This window comes from Schistocerca piceifrons, chromosome 1, assembly GCF_021461385.2.
Source record: "Schistocerca piceifrons isolate TAMUIC-IGC-003096 chromosome 1, iqSchPice1.1, whole genome shotgun sequence".
Taxonomy (NCBI): Eukaryota; Metazoa; Arthropoda; class Insecta; order Orthoptera; family Acrididae; genus Schistocerca; species Schistocerca piceifrons.
In genome coordinates this window covers 93,807,607-93,826,544 of record NC_060138.1, presented here as the reverse complement: position 1 = coordinate 93,826,544, position 18,938 = coordinate 93,807,607, and the positions used below count along the sequence as shown (strand labels likewise).

General features: G+C 45.2%; 1 protein-coding gene across 1 annotated transcript in view; it reads right to left on the bottom strand.

Annotated features, from left to right (window-relative positions):
• Positions 1–448: 448 nt before the first annotated feature.
• The window catches only part of LOC124781390, a 37,321-nt gene continuing 18,831 nt past the window's right edge, over positions 449–18,938 (bottom strand). The window contains exons 3-4 of the mRNA XM_047253861.1: positions 1,348–1,681; positions 449–1,158 (exon numbers count right to left, since the gene is read on the bottom strand). Coding sequence (XP_047109817.1) covers positions 449–1,158; positions 1,348–1,681 — 1,044 coding nt within the window. The remainder of the gene's footprint in view (positions 1,159–1,347; positions 1,682–18,938) is intronic.

The window sequence follows — 18,938 nt, the reverse complement described above, 5'->3', positions numbered from 1 at the left end:
TAAATTACCCTTTTTTATCTACAGTCAAACATGATAGTGACCCTATAATCTTGCACTACAAAAATTTATCATATTCTCCTGATAATACTAAATCATGCTGTCATAGTAGAAACTTCAAGACACCTCGATGAAATAGCGTACCGAACAGTGATCCTACGTATTCATAAAAGTAAGAAACGACAATTCCTATTTTTCAGCTACCCACTTTCATAGTCACGAAAACATTACAGAGGCTCCTTGCTGGGGTACTAACTTTATCTTCCGGGATAAAACCTTTGCCATAACCTCCTGATAATGTTACCTTAATGCTATCCCACAGTAGGAACTACGAAGTTACCCAGACAAGGCAGTGATAACTCTCACAGGCGAATAGGCATTCAGAAATGAAATACTTTTCTAAGATCATAATCGGACAATGAACGTGGCAAAACTAAACCGTTGGTGTACTCTATTGGATCTTACTGAACTTTAACACCACTACCGGCCACCATGTATGTAAAGGGGGGATGATGCAAGCTACCAGCGTGCCAGTTACCAGGGTGTCAACTACCAGGATGCCAGCCACCAGGGTGCCAGTTACTAGGGCAACAGCTACTGAGACGCTAATTACCAGAGTGTCAGCTACTGGGATGCCATTTACCATGTCATCAAGCAGGGTGCTAGAAACCTGGGTGCCAGCTGCTAGGGAGCTAGCTACCAGGATGCCATTTAACAGGGCGCCAGCTATTGGGGTGGCAGCTATCAGGGTAACAGCAACTGGTCTGATAGCTACTGGGGTGCTAGCTAATGTGTGACAGATACTGGGGTGCCATACAAGGGTACCAGCGGCTTTGGTGTCAGCTACCAAGGTGACAACAACTTGGGTGCCAACTACTTGTGTGCCAGCTACCAGTGTGCCAACTACAAAGGTGACAGCTACCATGGTGCGAGCTACTATCATGGCGGCATTTCTTGTGGTGAAAGCTGCTATGGTGCCAGCTGCTGGGATGTCAACTACCAAAGTTTCAGCAAGTGTGGTGCCAGATACCAGGATGCCAGATACTAGGGTATAAGCTAAAATGGTGCCGCCCACTGAGGACCCAGCTAACACAGTGCAAGTTACCCCAGTATCAGCTAGAGGAGCTAGAGTTACCAGACTGGTAGCTACCAAGATGCCAGCTACAAGGTTTCACATGTCAGCACACCTGTTACTGGGGTACTAGCTGACAGTGTGGTAGCTGATGGGATGCTGGCTACTGGGGTGCCAGCTACTGGAGTGTCAGTTACTGATGTGCCAGTTACGAAGATGCCACCTATTAGTGAGCCATATCAGGGTGCCAACATCTCAGATGCCAGCTACCATAATACCAGCTAATGTTGTGCCAACTACTGGGGTGCCAGCTGCCAGGATGACAAATGTCATAGTGTGAGCTACTGTAGTACCAGCTATCAAGGTGCCAGCTACTGGGGTGCCATTTATCAGGGTGGTAAACCAGGCCTGCCAGATATCAAGATACCAGTATGTGGTGCTAGCTATCAGGTTCCCAGCTACCAATGTGCCAGCTGCCAGTGTGCCAGTTGACAAGGAGCTAGATACTGGGGTGAGAGCTACTGGGATGCCAACTACTGGGGTTTCAGTTACTGGGATGCCAGCTACCAGGTTGCCAGTTAATGGGAAGCCAACCACAAGAGTGCTACATACCTGCTAAACCACAGGACAGATTTCAGTCAAACTTGGTGCACATCTCACATGCTGTATGGAAGGAATCACTGTGGAGGTAAGAATCACATGAAACTTCCTGGCAGATTAAAACTGTGTGCCAGACTGTGACTCGAACTCGGGACCTTTGCTTTCACGGGCCAGTGCTCTACCAACTGAGCTACCCAACCACGACTCACGCCCCGACCTCACAGCCTTACTTCCGCCAGTAATGTCTCCTACCTCCCAAACTTTACACAAGCTCTCCTGCGAACCTGCGAGTCGTACTTGGGTAGCTCAGTTGGTAGAGCACTTGCCTGCGAAAGGAAACGGTCCCGAGTTGGAGTCTCGGTCCAGCACACAGTTTTAATCTACCAGGAAGTTTCATATCAGCGCACACCCCGCTGTAGAGTGAAAATCTCATTCTGAAGAATCACATACCTATCAAAAGGACGTAAGTGAGAATGAAAATATAGGGTGACCCAAAAAGAATGACCCAACTTTAAAGAGAATTATTTATTAGGAAGAAGGGCTTAACACCAACAAATTGAACACTAAATTACTCAGAAAAGGCAGAAGTTTATAAAAATTCATCATAAATGTTCAGTATGTCCTTCATTGGCTCCATGCGCAACATCTAGCCGATAGCCAAATTCATCCCAAATTGAGCGTAAGGTGTATTTTGCTTTTGCAGAGGCACCCTGTCCCTTCAAACTGTTTATACCAACATCGAATGTTCTTTGGTGATGGTGGTTCAGCACGAAATCGAATATGAAACGTTCGCTGAACTGCGATCACTGATTGAGTACGACTAAATTCAATAACACAATACACCTTCTGTTGCCCAGGCGCCATATTGAGCGAGACTGGCTGCACGCTCTAGGTCAGCGCTCGTAGCGACATCCATTGGAATTTTTCTGAAACTTTAGACCATGCCGATTACATCTAGTGCTGTTTCAGTTACCTAGGGACATTTGTCTCTATATTTTTAGAAGTTAAAGTCGGGTCATTCTTTTTGGGACACCCTGTATACAGGGACAGCAATAAGTCTTGCCGTGATTATAAAAATTTATAAATAGCCGTTTGACATAATAAGTTATATTTGATGCCGTGAAATAGGTTACCAGCATATCAAGGTTTTAGGACCGTTTTTCTTCGCGGAAAAAATCCATTATCGTTAACATTTACTTAGGCGTTTTGCAACAGTTCATTGCCCCATAGTTAGAAGAATATCAATCATGGATGCTTTTCGAGCAAGATGGAGCACCATCCCCCCCCTCTCCCCCCCCCTTCCCCCCCCCCCCCCCCCCACTAGGCTTTGATAGTGCGTGATTTCCTGGATAAAGCATTTCCGGATCGGTGGATTGGAAGAAACGCTCGAACACACTGGCCACCCCACTCTCCAGACAATACGTCCCTTGACCTTTTTTTCCTGGGGCTATATGAAGGACAGAGTCTTCGTCAGACCAGTTGCTGACGTCGACGAACTGAAGGCTAGGATACAAGCTGCTGTGTTTACTGCGACAAAACACATGGTACGAAACACCTGGCGGGAACTGGAATACCGCCTCGACATTCTCCGAGCTACCAAGGGAGCACACTTGCGGTTTACTGACGTAAGTTGTCTTAAAAAAATTAGTAACACTAATCTATGTAACGGCATCAAACGAAACTTATTATGTCAAACGGTTATTCTGTAATAAATTGTTGTAATCAGGGCAAGAATTTGTGCTCGCCCTGTAGTGTAGCCCACGATTCGCAAATTCTTAGAGAACACTTAGTGCTTCCTACAAACTTAACTTCAAACTTTAGCAAAGTTTTTCTTGCAGACAACACCGACCAAATAATGGAAGAAAAAAAGCTTATCGTTTACTATATTTTCCCGTTTCATACAATAAAACTGCCACATCGTACGTAATGTTCACATTTATTACTTCTCTGCTACTAACTCTATTCGCAACAAATTTCGCAGACAGTATCCACATATGCCGGTGAATCTACCTAATACATTATTTCATTGTATGACATCTAATTTAGAATATATGACCTCGCAAACATTGAGATGCATGAGCAACTGATCCATCATGCACGGCGTTTTATTATATTACAACTTTACTCTTAACACTATTCACGACACATTTCGCCGACAGTATTTACCTACATTAGCCGGCCGGTGTGGCCGTGCGGTTCTAGGAGCTTCAGTTTGGAACCACGTGACCGCTACGGTCGCCGGTTCGAATCCCACAAGCTAAATACATTTGGACACAGAAACCCTTGGAAAGTGCAACAAATTTCCATTTCAAGCCTAGGCACACTGTCGTCTGTGTACACTCTCCGCTAAGAAAATGTTTGTATAACAGTAGGCAGGAGGAGACGATTGAAGTGATGGTTGTCTCAAAAATATACGACAGTGAATGCTGGCCTCTATTTTGACTAACCAGAGGTGGAAATAGACTGCTGAAAGGTGTTTTGATTTGACATTTGAACTGAATAGGCGAGGTCCCGCGACCATCTATATAAAGATGGACAGTCAGAGACTCTCCCATAGAAGTAATTCTGTCTTAGTCTGCGAATTCTGGAATACATATAATAGCCACATCTAACATTTATGGGAATAAATTTTTTGTATGGGACTTAGAATCGGCAATTATTTGCTTGAAACTGAAATTTAAAAATAGTTGAACATTAATGAGAATGAAAGAAGAAACGCTAATAGAAAATAACTGAATCAGAATATTAATTAAGATTTTTAGAATTACTTACAAGTAAATCTAAATGAATTTTTTCGTTGTGAAACGATATTATTGCTTTCCTCCTTTTATTCAGCGATCGCTATCCCGTGAACCTTCTTACTTGTGTAAAGTAACGCCTGAGATCTCAGTGAACGAACACAAATTAATGTAATTCGCATGGGTGTCTAAGCGAGAAAATGCTATTACACATTGCTACATTTTTTATTGTGTTTTATTGCTTACGGTATGGAATTGAGTTTCAATTTTAGGCAAAAACTCTTTATAGTACTAGCCCATAAATCAAATACACGAGATTTGCCGGCTTTAGCAGTAAAAAGTTAGATCACAGATGAGGTGGAAAAATGTAATTATTTACTTACCGGCCGGAGCTAATAAATTTTTGTACAATAATTCATCCGTTTGACAGTTCTAGCACAAGCTTTCGTACGTTAAAAAGAAACCGTGCGGTAAATTCACTTCGTCATAGCCGGCAGCGAAATGCTTACCACTAGCAGTTACATACACCAATATCAAGATATCGATCTTATGACATATGAGCCCGTAAGTCGTTCAAGCTATGGGCGTGGTGCACATCGTTCACATGCTCGTATATCGTGGGTTGCGGGGTATTATCTTGCAATATAGTGGGGTGACCAACATCCGGACTGAATACGCGTCCCGAATTAAAGAGCATTTATCTGGTACGATGGCCTTTCTGGGTGTAGTTTACAAGTGGTATTTCCCTCATATCTACGCAGAACCTGGAATCTATTCATATTAGTATTTAATATAAAAGCACGTAAATTTCCAAAAGACAACAGGATTAACAAGTCTCTGAATGACCACCTTTTCAGAGATGGTTGCGAGACTCGTCTCTTCGATACAGGATGTCAAATCAATCACCCTTCAGCCGTCGAGTTTCCAAACTTACTTTGTTTGGCTACCAATTTCGGCAGATGATGATTCAAGTGATCCCTATAGCAAGTAGAAATCTAGTAATACTGTAAATAGGCTGTTTAGGTTTTTTTATTGGTAACGCCACCTCTGTATGAAAATCACTGGCTGTGATGTGTGCAGTCTATGGCTGCTTTGCATTGTTGTAATACTCGCCATTGTAGTGTTAGGCAGCTGGCTGTGAACAGCGCGTAGCGTTGCGCAGTTGGAGGTGAGCCGCCAGCAGTGGTGGATGTGGGGAGAGAGATGGCGGAGTTTTGTAATTTGTCATGAACTGCTACATATATTATGACTATTAAGGTAAATACGTTGTTTGTTCTCTATTAATATCTTTCATTTGCTAACTATGCCTATCAGTAGTTAGTGCCTTCCGTAGTTTGAATCTTTTATTTAGCTGGCAGTAGTGGCGCTCGCTGTATTGCAGTAGTTCGAGTAATGAAGATTTTTGTGAGGTAAGTGATTTCTGGAAGGTATAGTTTAATGTTAGTCAGGGCCATTCTTTTGTAGGGATTTTTGAAAGTCAGATTGCGTTGCGCTAAAAATATTGTATGTCAGTTAAGCACAGTCTTGTATAATTGTTTAAAGGGGACGTTTCAATACCAATATCGTTAGCTCATATTTTGACCAGAATCGAGGTGGAATCTTCCTACACGTCAGTCAGGGGCTTGAAGATGGCGTAGTAAATCACCGAAACTGGTAGCCAAATAAAATAAGTCTGGAAAGTAGACGGCTGAATGGCATTTGATTTGACGACATGGATAAACAAGTAGTGAAGGTTGTCTCCATACCCAAGTTCTGTCCCCACGCCTGGTTTAAATACTAGTATTGCATCCGGCAACAGAGATAACGGTGATAATGCAATAATTAGATAAACCGACTTAATGTGCTGCTCTCGAAGTGGAAATACAGTCAAAGAGAATAAAACATCCACAGATTCACATGAAGAACTGACGCAAAAAGCAAGCTCTCATAGGTAGCAAATTATGTAGCAGCTAATAAATCTGATAATTGATTTGTGTTGCAATAAATCGAAAGTTAGCTGCGTACCGATTCTCGTTTCAGTAGCAAACAAAGCGCATCATCTATATAATAGTCTTTCATTATCAGACGTTTCATCCTTCTTAGTAATTTTTGAATCAGAAGTACAACAACAATATATTCATAGGCGAAAAAGTGTCTACACCACATGGATTTTCTATCTCCCACTAAAAGTATATTAAATAAACGGATTAAAGAAACATATTCGTAGTAACACCTTTTGTGAATCTGCATCAATAATGGAAAAAAGAACATTATTTCGAACATTGTCTGATACAGATATTTATTATATATTACAACTGTTCTAATTACTGTTATCGAAATTATGTAGCACGTGGTTCTTGAAAAAAAAAAGCACTATTGCAATAATTGGGGAGCAAAATGGAACGACGATACAGTTGCCTAACAACGGCCGTTCTATAGAAGCCACTACAGAAGTTCACTGATGTAAACATAATAAATTATTTGAGTTAATTAGAGAATTGTGGAAATGTGGATCCGTCTCGAGCAGATTTCCGTAGTCCGTTCGTTTCTAGGTGCAAAAAGTGTGTGGTCTTGCTTGAATATGAAGCACTTCGTTGTCCATACCTAAGTGGAGGAGGTTGGAAACTGTGATCCGGGTTGACGTCTGCGGCGCCTCAAGTCGTCGGGGTAATCACGTCGAAACTGTATTGCAGAATAATTAGAAGAAACCCGCCATGTTTTCAACCAACCAGAGGGGGCCGAGAAGTCAGTATCACATCGTGAAAAGATCATGCACATCGCTATGACTGACCGACCCCACGGTGGTCAGTACCGAACACGGCAGAACAAGGATGCAGCCGTCGGGGTAATCACGTCGAAACTGTATTGCAGAATAATTAGAAGAAACCCGCCATGTTTTCAACCAACCAGAGGGGGCCGAGAAATCAGTATCACATCGTGAAAAGATCATGCACATCGCTATGACTGACCGACCCCACGGTGGTCGGTACCGAACACGGCAGAACAAGGATGCAGCCGACCAACCAATGCAGTGCAAAAAATGAACTCACAAATAATATTGTTTTCAGTGATTAAGTGAAGTGTTACGGACGCCCTAGGGGAAATCAAATGGGAATCTCTGGAGGCAAAGCGACGTTCTTCTCGAGGGAAACTATTGATGAAATTTAGAGAACTGGCGTTTGAAGTTGACTGCAGGACATAAAGACAAGGTACGAGAAATTAGGGCTCATACTGAAGCATATAGACATCGGTTTTCTCTCACTCTGCGACTGAAAAAGGAAAGGAAATGACTAGTAGAGGTGCAGGGTACCCTGCGCCACGCAACGTATGGCGGCTTGCGGATTATGTATGTAGATGCAGAGCTTACCAAATAACCAGGATGTTCACCTTTTCATAACTATTCACCTACTTTTAAAGTCAGGTTTCAAGACAGTAATGGCTCGTCCCGATTCCCCAACTTGAACGTATTGGTTTAAGTATTATATGTATTGACTTCTTGTTTGATTCCACAGATTTTCAAGAAATTTTGATTTTTTGCATTTCAGAACACAATTGTTTTGCAATTTATATTAAATTTGTAACTAAATTGTTCGAGTTTCCGGCATTCGCTGCGGAGTGTCATTTTACTCTTCTATTCTAACGTCTGTATCCGCTTTAAGTCATCTGAAAGCCCTATATCTCAGAGAAGTATAATTACATAGTAGCGACATGACAGGTTAGGAAGATGGGATAGTAAGTGCACTTATTTTTAAAACATTATTGGTATTTGCTGAAATACTAATGCAAATGTTTCGTTCTTGAGCAGTAGCAGAATTTGTTTATTTATCAGTAATTCCTGTGCTTCAACTATATACAATGTCGTGAAATCAGCGTTTAGGGAAATTGTGTAGCGTAACTGCGTGTTTCACAGTCACATGCAGTATCATAATTAACAGCCAAAGGTGAAACGGGTGAAAATGTACTGTAACATAAGCAAAAATGTTCGAGTAAACATGTGCGGTTACGAACCATCGCTAACTTCAGTACGCAATGATGTACTAGATAGTACAGATGCCACCAAAAGTACACGTTGCCGGCCACTGTGACCGACCTGTTCTAGGCTTCAGTCCGGAACCGCGCTGTTGCAACGGTCGCAGGTTCGAATCCTGCCTCGGACATGGATGTGTGTGGTGTCCTTAGGTTAGTTAGGTTTAAGTAGTTCTAAGTCTATGGGACTGATGACCTCAGATGTTGAGTCCCATAGTACTTAGAGCCATTTGAACCGTTTGAACTAGTACAGATGTACAGGGTGACCCGAAAGTCCGTTAACATTCGAAAATTCAATACTTCACGGAATATTGTAGATGGAGAGGTAAAAATTAATACACATGCCTAACATGACATGGTGTTTTACTGAAACCAAAAGAAAATACACAATATGATTAACAGATGACGCTTCATATGATAAAAAAGCAATAATTAGCATAACAACTGAATTTTAGCAGAGGCGATTTCCTTAGTACTAAATTCTCAGCATGTCGGCCGTCATTCATCAACAATACCTGTAGTCTAGTGACAATGCTGTGAGGAGCAATGTACTGCATATCAGTAGACATAAGAAATTATCGTTAGATGGTGTCTTTTAGCGTATCTATTGACGTCGGACGATCGCGGTAGACCTGCGACTTCAGGTAACCGCACAACCAATAATCATACGGATTGAGGCCTGGGGACCTGGGAGGCTAAGCAAGCCGGATTTAGAGGCTCCACTCGATCCTCACCAAACTTTGTGCATAATAGATCTTTCACAAGTGTAGAAATACAGGGTGCGGCGCCGTCGTGCGTAAAAGTCATACTTTCCAGCAGGTGTTTATCGGCCAGGCTAGGAATGATCTGACCGTACAGCGCCATATTTGACCAATCTTTGCACTTGTTTGTGATGTCAAAAAAAGGCCGTATCATTTCAGGCATGTGTGTCGATTTTTGCCTCTGTAAGTACATCATTTTCCGCGAATTCGTGCATTTTCAAAAGTTAACGGACTTCTTTTTGGTTACCTTGTATAACAGAGGTAAACTTGACAGTTAAATCGCATCGAACTGGGCTAGTATAATAAGAAATACATTACTGTTTCACCATGTTGTATGTTGCAATTTGCTGTTCACTCGTATTTGTTACCCAAGTGTCGTCCATGCATTTGTATTGGTTTCCACAGTGAGTTACACGCCGGGGTTTAAATCGCTGCTACAGTTACACGAAAGTAATAGCGGCAGTGGTGTACCCTCCAGTTTCGAGATCACCCAAGACCGAAGAATCCAGATGGCTGACGTCAGGTGATCTTGGAAGCCGAACGGACGTACGGGCCCTGGTCGAAGTGTGTATCTTGGGTCCTATTGTCACGGTAGCTTCCTTAAATCCTCAGGAACCTGTGTCGGTGTTTCAAAATTCACCTGCCATGTACCCAGACAGATGGGGACTTGATCGGTATGCTTAAGTTTCAAATACATTTATAGTACCTGGGACAGTGTCTCATACAGAAGTTGGTGACGGCATGTAACCACATATTCAGAATTATGTCGCAAACGGTTCATTTGTTGATCCAAGTTTACCTTGTCGGCTACATTGGCACTGCATATACGACTGGAGTTCAGTCAGTAATGCAACACATTTTTTCCTCGGCCAATTTCTGTTGCATAAATGTAGAATTTGTTGTGGGATGTAGAGGAATATTCCCGCTTCCGCCTTACAGTTTCATAAAGTTCTACTAGGCTCTATACGTGGCCTTCAAAATGGCGCCTGTAACGTAGGTGCGTTCCAAGCTGAGAGCTGACACTCATTGCCTTTGGCGGAAAACCACAGAATTGCAGATATTCATAGGCGCTTACAGAATGTCTACGGAGGACTGGCAGTGAACAACAACAGTGTGAGTCACTGGACGAGGCGTCTGTCATCAACGCAACAAGGTCACATTGACTTGTCTGATCTCCCGCGTGCCGGCCGGTCACGCACAACTGTGACTCCTTCAATGCTGAAACGTACAGACGCCCTCATTCGAGATGATCGACGGATTACAATCAAACACTCTGTTGGAAGCGCTGTCACACTTGGCCGCCAATTGGGGTACTCAAAGGTGTGCGCCCGCTCGGTTGCTTGCTGGAGACAACAAAGAGCAACAAGGACCATATGTGCGGAATTGCCTACGCGTTACGAGGCTTATCGTGATAGTTTTTTGTCGAAAGAATATCGTCGCAGGCGATAAAACATGAGTTCATCACTTCTAAAAGCAAACAAACTCATGAAGTGGCGCTCCATCAACCCTCCTCCGAAGAAAAAGTTCCAAGCCGCACAATCAGCATGTAGAGTCGTGGCTACGGTCTTCTTGTTGTATTCCACTTGATGTCCTCCATCGAGGTGACACTATCAACTGGGAGGTGTTGTAACCGCGACCGTTCCAGTCGCGGGGTTGCCGACAACGAAAGCGAGGCGGGACCGAACGGGAGCGGCACACGAACAACAAAACGGACGAATGGGAAAGGACGGACACGATCAACGACTGACGATCGAGCAAGACCTTACGAAAAACAACACGCAAGAAGCAACGGTGTCACAAGCGAAAACCTCACGAATCGACAACGTCCACTCGGACACGGAAACAAGCAAAGTAAACACGCTGTCTGTAGGCGAGATGTCGATAGACTTACGCGAATATCAGACTGCCTCGCTGAGCCAGAGGCAGGCGCTTGAATACATGATAGGGCTATTGGCTGCCCGGACCACATGCTTCACCGTGGCGCCCTCACATTGTACGAGAGCCAGGACCGCATGCAGCCACGGCTTACGGCGCCGTGGCTGCAGAGACCTCTAGTGGTCACTGAGGTACGTGCCATCTGGCGCGGATTCGAAACACGCGGCGCTCGGTAGCAGAGGAAGTGTATTGTGCTACCCTCAGGAAACTGAAGGAGCGACTTCAGCCTGTGCGTCACCGCAAAAATCTGTCTCCTTCTCCTTGAACAACGCAAGGATTCAGACAAGTCTGTTCCCCCGAGAGGAGCTAAAATTTCACTGGACTGTTCTTCGCCACCCATCCTGCTGCTCATACATCGCACCTTCCGATTTCCATTCGGTTGGTCCAACGCAGCTTGCATTTCGTGGGCAGCTGTATGTGGATAAGGGGGAGAATACTGAGGCAACAAGACGTTGGCTCCCATGCCGACAAGTGCACAGGCCCTCACATTAAGGTAGCATGAGGCCGTCGCATTGAACGGAGATTGCGTTCACAAATAGGATTTTGTAGCCAAAGGAATGTGGAATGTTATGGTGTATTAGAATCCTGAATGAAAGCAACATGCTTCCAGGAAAAAGAAATGTGTTGAAGTGCCGGCCGGAGTGGCCGTGCGGTTCTAGGCGCTACAGTCTGGAACCGAACGTCCGCTACGGCCGCAGGTTCGAATCCTGTCTCGGGCATGGCTGTGTGTGATGTCCTTAGGTTGGTTAGGTTTAATTAGTTTTAAGTTCTAGGCGACTGATGACCTCAGAAGTTAAGTCGCATAATGCTCAGAGCCATTTTTTTGTGTTGGAAGTACTTGTTGGACACGCCTCGTAGACTGTAGCCACTGCCGTCAGCATGTGGCCTTCATCCTTGCGTCTTTCCAACTCACGTTGTTAATATTGCGGGAGAAATTTTGACGATTTATAAATTGCATTTCTCAGTCTCGTTGCATCATTGTTCCTGATCTGACGATGTAGACTTTCCCGCCGTATTAACTAATGATATTCTTCTCCGGTCTACTGCTGGCTGAAGCAGTCATCAGAACACAGTATTTCCCCGGTGCACCTGGCCGCCATCTTCTGGCGAGAACGCTGTATGCTAATCTCGACAGAATCGATTTATACCGTTAATGCGAACTTTTTATACACCGCGGAAGTGCAACGGCGCGTGCGCCACAAATCGTCGCTGCTGTCCCTAGCGCAAGTGAACGTACAGCGCCCCAGTGGTGAAAGCTGGCAAAAACTACGTATCGCTATCGAGAACTACTATCAAAATCTTCTGCTGGTCGAAACAGCGACCTTTGTTTCTTTAATATCAGATAAAACAGGGTTCTAAATCTTGATCTTACATCCAAGGATTTATCTTACCTGCACCTTAAAGTTGGATACTATCAGACTGGGCGCATAGGAGCGTCCCCAGTTGACAGTCTTCGTAGTTCCAACGTCTTTGTTTTCGCCCTCCGACATAACTTGACGACACTGGTCTTACCAAACTAATCGTAGACGATGCTGATCCCTCATGGTACACAAAAAATGTCGAACACTGTTGCTGATGCAACGAAGAAATCATGCCAGTTTTAAAAGAACGCAAAAGATTGTAGCATTTGCAGAAGCTGGAGATTTATCGTGAACTTCAGTGCCAGTTGCTTTTAATAGTTTTCACAACGAAACTTTGTCTCGAAATCCAAATAGATTCCAGTGCCAAGACGAAATCAATACCTTAACTGTTATAACTGTTCTGAAGTTAGGCTGGTCCCGGCGGAGGTTCGAGTCCTCCCTCGGGCATGGGTGTGTGTGTGTGTTTGTCCTTAGGATGATTTAGGTAAAGTAGTGCGTAAGCTTAGGGACTGATGACCTTAGCAGTTAAAACCCATAGGATTTCACACACATTTTGAACATTTTTTTTTGTTCTGAAGTTTCTGATGACAGTGCCACTAAACCAGTGTTATTGATTATGGTTTTCCGAATTTCATTCTCCAAAGCCGACGAAGTAAATATATCACAATTCGAATCAAGAACAAATGCCAACATGAGTTACTTAGAAGTAAACATCAAGCAGCTTGAATCAGTTAATAAGGGCAAGCTCTCCAGAGTGTGTATCAGTCAGTTTTCATTCAGAGTATGTTCCTACTGTGGTTCCATACTTAGTAATCATATAAAACCACTCGTTTGTTGAAGATCGCTACCTAAAGACTGGAAACATTCATAAGTCACACCAAAACCCAAGAAATGAAATAGGAGTAATCCTCTGAATTACAGACACATATCGCTAACGTCGATTTGCAGTAGGATTTTAAAAGATATACTGCACTAGGACACTATGAATCACGACAAAGTAAACGATTTATTCGTAACTAGTCAACACGGATTCAGAAAATATCGTTAATGTGAAACATAAGTTGCTCTTTATCCTCCTAAAGTAATTAGTGTTATCTACAGGTGATGTCAAATAGGTTACTTATTTTTAGATTTCCAGGAAGCTTTTGACATCGTTCCGCACAAGCGACTTATAAATCAAATTTCGTGCCTGTAGAGTATCGCCCCAGTCGTGCGACTGTATTCGTGATTTCCTGTGAGAGGGGGCACTATTTGTAGTACCTGACGGAAAAATGATCGAGTGAAACAGAAGGATCAGTCATAGGACCTCTACTGTTCGTGATCTACATCAACTGTTTAGGAGACAACGTGAGCAGCCTTCTTAGAGTTTTTGCAGATGTGCTGTCGTATACCATCTTGCAAAGTTATCAGATGATCAAAACCAATGCCAAATTTAGGCGAGATATCTGTACAGTGCGAAAAGTGGCAACTGAGAAAAGACTAAAGTCATCCATACGAGTAGGGAAAGGAATCGGCTAAATTTCATTTACACGTAAAATCAATATCTAAGGGCTGTGAATTCAATTAGAAACTTAGCGATAACAATTACAATAACTTAAACAGGAACTATCACATCGACAATGTTGTGTAGAAAACTTACCAAGGACTACGATTTACTGGCAGAACGAAGAGAAAGTTTAACAGGTCTACTAAAGAGACTGATTGACGTACCCTTGTCAGGGATCTATTAGAGTTTTGCTGTGCGGTGTGAGATCCGCATCAGATAGGACTGAATGAGGACATCGAAGAATTCAAACAAAGTCAGCTCATGTTCTGTTATCACAAATTAGGGGTAATGTGCCACGGGTATTATACACAGATTACGATGGCAATCATTAAAACAAAGGCGTTTTTCATTGGGGCAGGATCTCCTGATGAAATTTCAATCACCAGTTTTCCTCTTGGAGTGTGAAAATGTTTTGTTTATGCCTGCCTACCTAGGAACAAATGATCATCATAATGACATGAGAGAGATCAGAGCCCTCACAGAAAGATTTAAGCGTTCGTTTTTCCTCGCGCTGTTCAAGAGTGGAACGGTGGAGAAATAGCTTGAATGTCGTTCGATAAACCCACTGCCAGGCACTTATTTCTTTATTGAACTGCAGAGGAATCACACAGACGCAGATGTATATGTGATTAATCTCACGAGTAAAGAAGTGGACGACGTCACGCTACTAGTTTTGGACGAAGTCCTAAATTTTCTTCCACACCGAGGAATCTTCTACCACTGAATTTATTTGCAAATGGAATAAGCGGTGTTTGTCTTCCCTTGCGACCAAGCTGAAAATATCAGGCAAGAGATTTCGCATACGGTGCGTCGGACTCCGCCCCCACAGAGCAAAGCACTAAAAAAAACCGAACTTCGTCTGAACAGGCATCGGAAGGCCCTTCGGTACTGACCGATCACCGTGTCATCCTCACCCTATTGCCGACAGTGAATGCGGAAATGGGAGGGCATGTGGTCAGCCAATCGCTCTCCAGCCGTTGTCAGTTTTCGTCACAGGAGCCTCTACTCCTTAATCAAGTAGCTCCTCAATTTGCCTCACAAGGGCTGAGTGCACCCCACTTGCCAACAGCTCTCAGCAAACAGGACGGTCACCCATCCAAATTTTAGCCAGGCCCAGCAGCGCTTAAACTCGTTGAGCTGACGGGATGTCACCACTGTGGCAAGGCAGTTGACAGAGTAATACACTGCCAGAAAAAAATAGTGCACCTAGAAAGACGACGTCGATTTTGTCGTCTTTCAAGATAATGACTACACATCTGCTGTGCCTTCGTGTCTGTACCTGCGCCGAAACCACGAGGAGATGCCTGTACCTCGATGGCCGTTCTACCATTTTCATGGGGCATTTCAACGACAATAGGAATAATTTTAAATAGTTGTAACATTAAAGCAGCGGCCATGTTGCAGTGGTGGCACTGATTCTGTTGTGGCGTAACAAGCTAGCTACGCCACACTGAGAAGGGAGCCGAAAGGCACGCGTACACACACGCCGACTGGCGTCAAGTCTGGAACAGGATACGTTATGACTGCTATAAAGAAAATACGTAGCTTTGGAATATACTTAACTTTTAATCTTTGTTGGTTTACAACGTTCTTCTTGAGACATTTATACGATAACTCTCAAACTAGGTAAGGCTAATGGCGCCTTGCTAGGTCGTAACCATGGACTTAGCAGAAGGCTATTCTAACTGTCTCTCGGCAAATGAGAGGAAGGCTTCGTCCGTATTGTCGCTAGCAATGTCGTCGTACAACTGGGGCGAGTGCTCGTCCGTACCTCGAGACCTGCCTTGTGGTGGCGCTAGGTCTGCGATCACACAGTGGCGACACGCGGGTCCGACATGTACTAAATGGACCGCGGCCGATTTAAGCTACCACCTAGCAAGTGTGGTGTCTGGCGGTGACACCACATTCCTCCCCCGCAAATCGGCGAACGGTCGTGTTATAAGGCTTCCGCCCGTCGTGGGGAGGACCCCATGTTGACGTATGCGATGAGGTGGGGAGCCTAACAACAGGCGAGGCTGTGCCACCCGCACCCGGCCATTCGGTCCGAGGGGAGCTTGGAAACGCCTGAAAACCTAGTCCAGGGTGCACGTCAACATGTGGTGTATGCGCCCGTAAAGAGACAGGAGGGGCCGAAGGGTCGACCTCCATTGCGTCGGGGTACCCGACGTGCGAAGACGCCATGTGGTCCGGAGCGGGCAAGAGGTCCATGGCGGAGGACAGCTGGTCACGGGCAGCGATCGGCGGCGCGTGACCCAGGGACGCGCTTGGCGGCTGCCGCGAAGCGTCGAATGCGGGCGGCGCCGGCGGGAGAACAGGCGGCGGCGGCGGTGGCGGCGGCTGCGGCGGCGCGACGCCATGGGGCAAAATGGAAGGCATCGTCGGTAACACCTGGGGATGAGGCAACCCAGTAGATGGGTCCCCAGGGCGCTGACCGGACGGCACCGTCGCTGAAAGCAGACGGGGAGCGGCAGAACCCGTGCGACGACAGAGATTGAGATGCCGACGCACCTCACCAGAGGCCCCCAAAACCAAATACATCGCGCGGCCGAGGCAGCGAAGAATGCGCCCTGCGAGCCAACGCCGTGAACCGCGATAGTTGCGAAAGAATACAACGTCGCCAGGAGCAAAAGCAGGAGTCTGCCGCTGCACAGGAACCTGATGCGGCGGATGCAGCAAAGACATCAAGGTTCAATGAGGACGACCGTGGAGCAACTCAGCCGGCGAGCGACCATCCCGGGGCTGAGAGCGATACGAAGACAAAAAGAGCAACAACGCGTCCTCCCGAGAATGCGACTCTTTCAACTTCAACATCTGTGACTTGAAAGTCCGGACCAATCGTTCAGCGGCACCGTTTGATTGAGGCGAAAACGGCGCGGATGTCAGATGTCGAATACCATTGGCCTGGCAGAATGACTGAAATTCTGCGGACATGAATTGTGGGCCATTGTCGGAAACAGTAGTCTGCGGAAGACCTTCAATGCAAAAGATAGCAGACAACGCTTGGATGGTGGCAGATGACGTCGTGGAAGACATCCGGACAACAAAAGGAAAATTACTGAAGGCATCTACCAGAACCAACCATCGAGCATTCCAGAACGGACCAGCAAAATCAATGTGCAAGCGTTGCCAAGGGGAAGTGGCTTTTGGCCATGCAAAGACTTTCCGCGGCGGTGCGGATTGTTGTTCGGCACACGCCATGCAAGAAGAACACATATTCGTAATCGCAGCATCGATTCCGAACCAAGTACAGTGCTGACGAGCAAGTTTTTTCGTTCGCACTACACCCCAATGTCCTTGGTGAAGAAGCCGTAAAACAGAGGACTGTAACGAACGTGGGACCACGACTCTGGACTGATCATTATCGGAACGCAACAACAAAACACCACATCGTACAAAAAGTCTCTCCTTGTGAGCAAAAAATCGGCGAACCAACGGATCCTCGATCCGAGACTTTGACAAAGGCCATTGCGTAGCAACAAAACGCAAAACAGTAGCAAGGACAGGGTCAGCAGCTGTCGCTGTAGCTACACGACGAAAATCAATCGGAAACGATTCGACCACTTCATCGGTTTCCGAATCAATGAACATGCAAGCAAGTTCGGAAGAATCGAATGCTCTATCCTCAGCAACAGGCAAACGGGACAACGCATCGGCGTTTCCGTGCTTAGCAGTGGACCGATACAAGATATCGTAGCGGTACTGCGAGAGGAAAATAGACCAGAAATGAATTTCTGCGCTGTACGCGGAGGCACAGGCTTGTTCGGATGAAAAAGTGACGTCAAAGGTTTGTGGTCTGTGATGATAGTAAAGTGACGACCATACAAGAAATCATGGAATTTAGTAACACCAAACACGAGAGCCAAAGCTTCTGTCTCTATCTGGGAATAATTTCGTTGCGCAGACGAGAGCAAGTTTGACGCAAAGGCAATAGGGCGATCATGCGAGCCAACTTTGTGCGCAAGCACAGCACCGATCCCGAAATCCTATGCATCTACCATCAACAAAAGGGGTTTCTGGGGATCGAATGGCGTAAGGCAAGTAGTTGAAAGCAACGCCGACGTCAACTGGCGAAAGGCGCGTTCGCATTCCGTCGTCCAGACGAGCGGAACACCTGTACGGCGTACGCGATGGAGCGGAGCTGAAAGAGAAGAGGCATTGCGCACATTCACTCACACCTTGTGAATCTAAATCGTGTAATGTTCTGGCGACCTCATCACGCAATGCGTGAGGAACATTGCTCGCTCTGAAAAATGTCGGTTGCGCGTAGACTTTCAGTTCCAAATGTGCTTCATAGTTCGTAGCGCAACCAAGGCCCGGTGCAAAATTGTCTGCAAATCCTTCACATAGCCGAGAAACACTGTCCGTAGGCACAGTCTGATTCACTGATAGGACCTGATTTACGATAGACATGTTAAACAACTGAAATAAATCTAAACCAAACAAGTTCACTGCAGTAGAAGAACGAAGAACGTAAAATGACACAAGTTTCGTTTGTCCCTTATATGTTGCAAGAAGAGTGCACTGTCCCATCACAGGAATTTTCTGTCCTGAATATGTTTTTAACTGAACATTAGCGGCACGCAACGGAGGTTTGCCCAGTTGTTTGTACGTGTCGTGATTGAGCAATGAAACTGCAGCTCCGGTATCGAGCTGGAATGGTATGACCTTGCCATTAAAGTCCAAATCTACAAAAAGTTTATTGTCCTGCTGACGACAAGAGCGACTGTTTTGTGCAAAGTGAACAGACACTTGTACAGAATCACTTGCTAATTTACGTGATTTCCGGCGACGTCGAGGCACACTTTGTGTGGGACGAAAACAGTCACTGTTAGAGAAAGTGGCACTGGACGGGGTGGAAGTAACGACATGAATGTCCATGGGCGAAGGTCCACGAGCCTGAGTGTCCGTGGTTCGATTCCGGCG